This window comes from Capsicum annuum, chromosome 8, assembly GCF_002878395.1.
Source record: "Capsicum annuum cultivar UCD-10X-F1 chromosome 8, UCD10Xv1.1, whole genome shotgun sequence".
NCBI lineage: Eukaryota > Viridiplantae > Streptophyta > Magnoliopsida > Solanales > Solanaceae > Capsicum > Capsicum annuum.
In genome coordinates this window covers 170,367,888-170,375,012 of record NC_061118.1, presented here as the reverse complement: position 1 = coordinate 170,375,012, position 7,125 = coordinate 170,367,888, and the positions used below count along the sequence as shown (strand labels likewise).

At 33.0% G+C, this 7,125-nt stretch overlaps 1 protein-coding gene across 3 annotated transcripts; it reads left to right on the top strand.

Moving 5' to 3' along the window:
• The first annotated feature begins 2,451 nt into the window (after positions 1 to 2,451).
• Positions 2,452 to 6,791, top strand: LOC107840420. 3 transcript variants are annotated; one of them, XR_001665256.2, is made up of 5 exons: positions 2,456 to 2,661; positions 3,323 to 4,596; positions 4,862 to 4,887; positions 5,352 to 6,261; positions 6,370 to 6,791. XR_001665256.2 is itself a non-coding variant. In XM_016684277.2 (4 exons), the coding sequence occupies exons 2-4, from the start codon at positions 3,396 to 3,398 to the stop codon at positions 6,096 to 6,098; spliced, it is 1,974 nt and encodes a 657-aa protein (XP_016539763.1). In that variant the 5' UTR covers positions 2,452 to 2,661; positions 3,323 to 3,395; the 3' UTR covers positions 6,099 to 6,791. The 3 variants fall into 3 exon arrangements, 1 of the variants encoding a protein (XP_016539763.1); XR_001665257.2 differs by having other exon boundaries at positions 2,465 to 2,661; positions 6,350 to 6,791; XM_016684277.2 differs by having other exon boundaries at positions 2,452 to 2,661; positions 5,352 to 6,791.
• Positions 6,792 to 7,125: the final 334 nt, after the last annotated feature.

Here is a 7,125-nt window from a genome sequence, read left to right as displayed (position 1 = left end):
ATGAAACAATGGAACAATAGAGTATTTGTGCAGTTTTTCGTGTCTCGAGCCGGGGGTCTATCGAAAATAACCTTTCTACTTCTTTATAGGTAGAGGTATGGACTGCGTATATTTTTACCCTCTCCAGACCTCACTATGTGGGGATACACTGGGTTTGTTGTTGTTGGGCATGATATGTAATTAAGTGGGAGTAGAGGTTTTTTTTTTTAATAAGAGTCAATAAAATTTCTATATGTCTTTTAAATATTTTAAATTATTAATTATTGTGATTTGTGATAACAAGTTAGTTTTGAACATAATAGACAATTAAATAAATAAATAAAATTTAATCATTAAATAAATAAAAAATTAATAGAATATATTAAATATTTAAACCATTATAATAAATTAATTAAATTATTATATATTGAAGCATAATATATAATTAAGTAAAAATAGTTGATTTTTTAATAATTGTAAGAGGTGATCGAAATCACGTCTTCTATAGAAAAGAAAAGAAGAGAAAAGATGAAGATTAGCCAAAACACATATACCAAAGAAGATGGCTTCCAAGTTTACCTAATGAGTACTCCCTCTCTCTTATTTTATCCGTTTCAAATTAGGATGACATAACTATTAAAAATAATAATAATTAGTAACGTAACTTTATCATTTTACCCCTCTTAATTGTATCTTATTGTTAGTTTTAATATTGAAAACATCATTTGTATTCTTAATGATGTATTCTTAATGATACTTCTCTTTATAATATTTTTCAAGAATGTTAATAATAAGGAGCAATCAATTATACTAAGGGTATAATGAAAAAAAAAAAATTTATCTTATTTTAATAAATAAAAAAGAACAAGTAAAATAGAATAATAAATTAAGAAATTTAGAATGAGTAAAATGTAACGAGGAGTAATATAGTTCACACAAAACAAACATGCATGAATTCACGTGCAAAGATTTTATGTTCACCCTAAATTGAACATGACAAAAGAATCTTTCCCATGATATTTCCAACACGACAGAAAGGTTTTAAAACACATATTTATTATATTTTTTCATATGAATTTATGAATTGCTTGTGATAAATTAATTTGTGTAAATACAACTATCAGGTCTAAGTAAATTCTATAAAACTATTTTTTAATAATTATATATAATTTTTTTTTACATTTTCTCAAAAAGATAAATAAGATTAGCTATTGAAAATGAAAAATAAAAATAAAAAAAGATTTTAACGAGGACAAAGAAGGGTTAAGTTTATGGAATAGTAAGGTGTACCTTCTCGATCCTAATTTATGTGAGTATTTTGAATTTCAAGAACTAAATTATTTAATTGATCATAAATTTGACTGTGAATTTTTTTTTTCAAAAAAAATTATATATTTAAAATATATAAAATATATTATGTATGAAATATAATAATTTCTTATTTAAAATATTTTAAAATTATAACTCTCAAAATTTTAAAAAATATCATTGGACGAAGAGAATACTACTTTGTACTCGTTTATCCTTAAAGAATCCGAGAATAGGCTCACTTCCTTTAATTTCAAAAGATTATTCTACATCTACATCCCATTGAAACTATTCGATATGCTTGTTACTTGATTTAAATATCATACACCTAAAATAATTTACCACAACAAAAGCAAAATTCAAATTCAAACTCAAATGCGGAACAAAAATGGAAGAATTTAATTTTATAACTAGTATAAATTTATTTTTAAAGTAGTAATTTATATCTTCATTTTTGTACAAGTTAATGATAAAAAAGATACTCTGATTTCTTAAGTTTCATACATGAGTTATAAAGTCCATGCATGAGTTTCCTATTTTAACTATTATTAATTATGTATAAAAACACGCATAATTATTGGTTGTTCATTTTCCTACTTCAAAGTTTAAGTATGAAACTTAAATAATAAATAGTTGGTGCAAGTTTTAATATATATATTATAATTGATTATAGTTCAGGTAAAAAAGTTTGCGCACCCGATAATTTATGTACAAATTTCAAATAACAAGATACTTTAGAGCCTGTTTGACCATGAGATTTTTTAAATTTTTTCTGAAAAATAATTTTATTTTACGGAAAAATGTAACGTATGGGTATGAAAATTTAAAATATAATTTAAAATTATATTTAAAAAAGTGACACTTTAACTTATCTCGCATAAAATAAAAAAAAAAATATTTATTTTCACAGCCAAATATAACTCCAACTCTAAAATATTTTAGTTTTTATGATCAAATGCCTACTTACATATTTCAGCTTCACTCTTTTTATACAGAAAATTTTTCATTTTATTTATATGTAATGTAAATTTCTTTTACATTTTTACGCATAAAAAATCTTAGAAAAATAATTTTCTTTATTATATTTATAAGTGGATGGAAAAAAAGAAGTGGAAAAAGTGCAGACAAATGGAGCCCAACATACAATATGACCATAGGTTTACAGCTCATAAGTCGGCTAATTGTCATCAAATTTGCTCTCAAAACTACTCATTTAACTCTCTTCTTTTTTCACCTTTTTCTCTGCTCTGTATTGGCTTCTTGCTTCTCCTCTTCACCTGGGAAAAACATACTGTAGTATTTATTATTCCAAGAATTATGAATCATCTATGTACCATTTTCTTGTCTCTTCAATTTCTGTCTTGCTGCTTGCTGGTAAGTTCATTTTTCATATTTACCTCTTCTTGCCTTGCCAAAGATGGGATCTTTTTTATGAAATGATTTATGGGGTTTTCTTGTTTTGTTTTGGTTATTTGTGTTGGACTTGAATCTTGGTTAATACTACTTGAGTTATGTAGCAATTTTAAGTTTTCTAGTTACTGTATTTGGTTTTAGTTGACTTTGACCTGAAGATTCTTTTGTTTAGTACTCTATATGTGTTTTCTCTGTTTTTTGGGTGTGAAATTAAGATGTAATGGTCAAAATTGGATCTTTAGAAGTTGGGGTGGGTGTGGGTGTGGGGTGATAATTAACTTATTAAGTTTATACTGTTGGTGAGATTTGATGTCTCATTTTTTTCTTTTGATGATTGTCTTTCAATTGGATTTTGTGTACTGATTAACATTATAATCCTTGCTAGATTCCATGATCCAGCTAACAATAGTGGAAAATATTGTTGAAGATATACTATTAAGTAAATAAAATTGTACTATCTCTGTGTGTCTAAGCTTTTAGGTGAGATGGTGACGTACTTCAACATGATCAAAGAAAGTAGCGGTGCTGAGTTTCACGTCCAACTGCTTAAGGTTTTATATGAGATGATCGCACCATTCAATAATTATAATTTGATTTATGGATGTTTAATTCTCTTTTCCAGGTAAAGGAGATAACCTTTTGATGAACAACTGAAGGAAAGCTAGTACACTAGCAAGATCTAGAGCCGAGATATCATGTCTGATCGTGTTGCCCAATCATCTTCAGATTGTGATGGTAGAACCGGGAAATCTGTACATTCGGTTCAATCTGTTTGGATGGCACATTGGACTAGAACAAGCTACAATTCTGCAGCAGAAACACACAATCTTGCACCTAATGCTCTTGCAAAGAAGGAAAATGACCAAGATTCTAAGCCTCTCAAGTCAGTTGTTAAATTGGAGACGATGTCCAAGCTTTCTAAATCCGTCAAAAGATTAAGAGAATCTGAAACTCAAACATTTGAAGTCATTAACGAGAGTCTGAGAACAAGTTCAAGAACCATTGCGAAAGAAACTCTAGGCAATTGGTCCCTACCATTGCACAATCCTTGTGAAAATGTGAAAACTCCCTTCCAGGATCCGTTGGATTGTGTCAAAACTCAATCATATGATGTTGGTTGCAGCACTCTTGCATCGAGGCCTTCACTAGATAATCCAAGTCACTTAGCATCTCATCTTGTACCATATGGAGATCCTGGCCAGTACATAACCAAAGACGGGGAAAGGACACAGAAACCTGTCATAAATAGATCATTCCTAGCTGCAAAAGAAGAACTGCCAAGATTGGAAACGCTGGAGCATGAACATGGGAGGTCGATAACTCCCTATTTGAGGCAGAGAAATACGTTCTTGCTAGATAGACCCTCCACAAGCAGAAATCTTCCTCCAGAATTTGGTGGAGAAGAGTTTCAGAAAATTCCAGGTTTGTCTTTTATCAGGTTGTTAAAAGATGAACCTAGTCCTTCCCAGGTACCTGACCAGCAAAAGCTACCACATCCTTTGCATGATATAGAAATAATGAGAACAAGAAATACCATGGACCCTGTAGAGGGGATGACTGGATATTGTCCCGGCATTTCTCAGACAACCCATAGTATGTTAATCACAAAAGGAACAGATGCTAATCTTTTGGAAGGAAACAATGTCATTGCTAATTCAAGGATGTGGAGTGAAATTAATGCGAAAGCATCATTAAGTAATCGTGGTAGCCCATCTAAATCTTTTGGTCGTTATAAGGGAGGAATGAAGCTTCAAATTCAAAGCTGCTCCACAGGTAGTGAAAGAAAGAAAAGTATAGAAGGCAGTAAGCCTTCTCAATTTGTGTTAAAGAATGAATCTTCAGCTGAAACTGATACCATGGACATGGATGTGCTTCAGGAAAAGAACCAGCTTTGTGGTATGTACTATCCTCTGCTGTTTTAGACCTTTGAATAAAAGCTTACCTTGCTTATCACTCACTAATAAAAGTGGTTTAAGATTTTTGTTAAGAGTTTATTTTATTCATCGTATTGCGTTTTAACTGATCAAAGAATAAAGTGATTTCTAAGGTTTAGTAAGAGATTTTTAAATCAAAGAAAAAAGAGGTTTAATCTGGGATTTACTGTTTTGACTGTACATAATTTTACTCGTATAATGAATCTGTCTTTCTTCTAATTTTGCAGGTACAAGTTCTTCCATAGTAAAGAAGGTAATCTTGAGATTTATTTAATTATTCATAACTTCCTATCTTCTAACTAAGTTTACAAGAGGGTATTTGGTTTATCTTGAATTTTGTGTTTTTAGCTACTGTCGTAATTCTCTTCCTACCAGCTAAATTCCAAATATAATGCGAGAAATATGGGAAATCAGTAATAATGTGTTGGTCACTAACACCTGCTCATTGTATGATAAAGTATAAAACCGAACAGGTTTTTCAGTAACTGAGAAACGTTATTGCTCGTGTTGTCAACCAAGTCTGAAAGTGGTCAAATGTTCTGCAATCTTGTAAGTGTATCTTGCAGCGTTCTTCCAGGCCCATAGACTACTGATGATGAGACTATAGTTGTCCATTTGGCCTGTAATATAGAATCTTGATGCTTATTGCAAATTTGAGAGTTTTGAGTCTCTTGAACAAGCAGTACGTCTCAATTTTGACCATTATATATCTTGCAGGTGAACAAAATGAACCGAAATTCGCCCCCTCAGCTTGCACTCGACTTCCCCAGGAAAGAAACTGGACGCAAGCAGTTCAAGTTGGATATAAACTTAGAGCTACCTGCTCCGACTGATAATATGGAAGCAAGTTCTTCCAGAACTGAAAGTTTGGACTTGGGATCGATACTGGCCCGTGCTGAACAGCCCAGTTCATCAAGAACTGATCTCTGTGCTGAGGGGCTTCCTGGACAGGACCCTAGCAATAGATGGGTTAAGCGCCTCAAAGTGGGTGCTCCTGTTTCTTTGGCTTTTGGTACTAGAAGCTCAAGATTAGTAGGGGAGAAATCTCCTGAGAAATCACATGAGTTCCCCAGCAAAATTACTGAACCAGCCATAACTAGCTCCGAGCTAGCATCTTGCAAACTTCATGGTAAAGAATTGATGACTCCCGATAACACTCCAGGGTTAGCAATGAACTCTAATCCCTCTTCCATGAGTGTTATCAAGAAAGATCTAGATTCATTGACTTCACACTGTTGGATTCAAAGGCTGCTTCATGAAAGGACTACTACTTCAGCAAAGAGGCCCCAACCGGTGGTGGTTTGTGAACCTCAAACCTCAAAGTTGGAGCTTGATGATTTCCAGAAGAAACAGCTTCCAAGCCTTGGTGCCATGGCCCTCATGGGGAAGGCAATGAATGGTTTTCAGCCATGTGAATTCCGTAGAAAAGGCCCTTTGGTTGTTTGGAACACTCGGAGTTTCTGAATAATCAATGAGCAACAGTTATTAGGCTTCAGTTTGATCCGCTAATGGTGCCAACATGCCCAAAAATCTTTTGACTTGCATGGTACAGAGAACAGATCTCATGGCATTTAATGATAAGAGTGACCTGGTGCATTTTGGAGCTTGATTTAAATAATTGGCGCTAGTAAGTACTTTGTCTTAATTTTTCTCTTGGATTCTGTATTTGCCTATATGGTGCTACTTTGTATTTAAACATAATGATGAAACACCAGATGCCTTGTTTCTTGAACAGGCTACTCGTCTGGCTGCTTTCATCTTCCTGTATACAACTACATATATATGCCAAAGAGGTTCAGAGTAAACTATTATCGCGATTGATTATGCGAGGTCTTGATTGTTGTGGCTGAGACTGAGTTCATGGGACAGTTGAGCAATGCCAAATTTGCTTTATGGAGAACACTGGTGGCTGACCGCTTTAGGCGTGCTCCTCTATTCAGCTCGGACACAGTTTTCTGAGATTTGAGTGCATAATAATCCGTCTAAGAAGTTTTTCTTCTGCATATGCCTATCTGCTAATTGACTATGGCTTTTGTTAAAGATCTGAGTTTCTATTTCTTTTTTTTCTTTTTCACCTGGTATTGCAATGATGTACAAACAACTTGAATATTGCTGAATTTTTGGTTGATCAAAGATTGTATTTCCCCGTGGGTGAAACACGTTTTAACATCAATAGTCTAGATTTAATTAATCAAAACATGTTCTTCACTATGGTTAAGAGCATATTTCCATATTCAGTGATTCCAGCATGGGGAGCATCTGTTACGAGATCTTGATGTTCGAAAATCCTGATAGCATTACAATGGTCGACGCACCTTTGACTACTACACCCGAGTACATCAACACGTCCACCGCACCAAGATATATATGTTGTCACCATTACTACTAATATCTAAAGATTACATGCGTTCCAGAAGAGAGAGTTTCATATTTGTTTCTTTGAATAACTACACAGTAAGCATCCACTAGACTACCCAAAACAATTCCACTT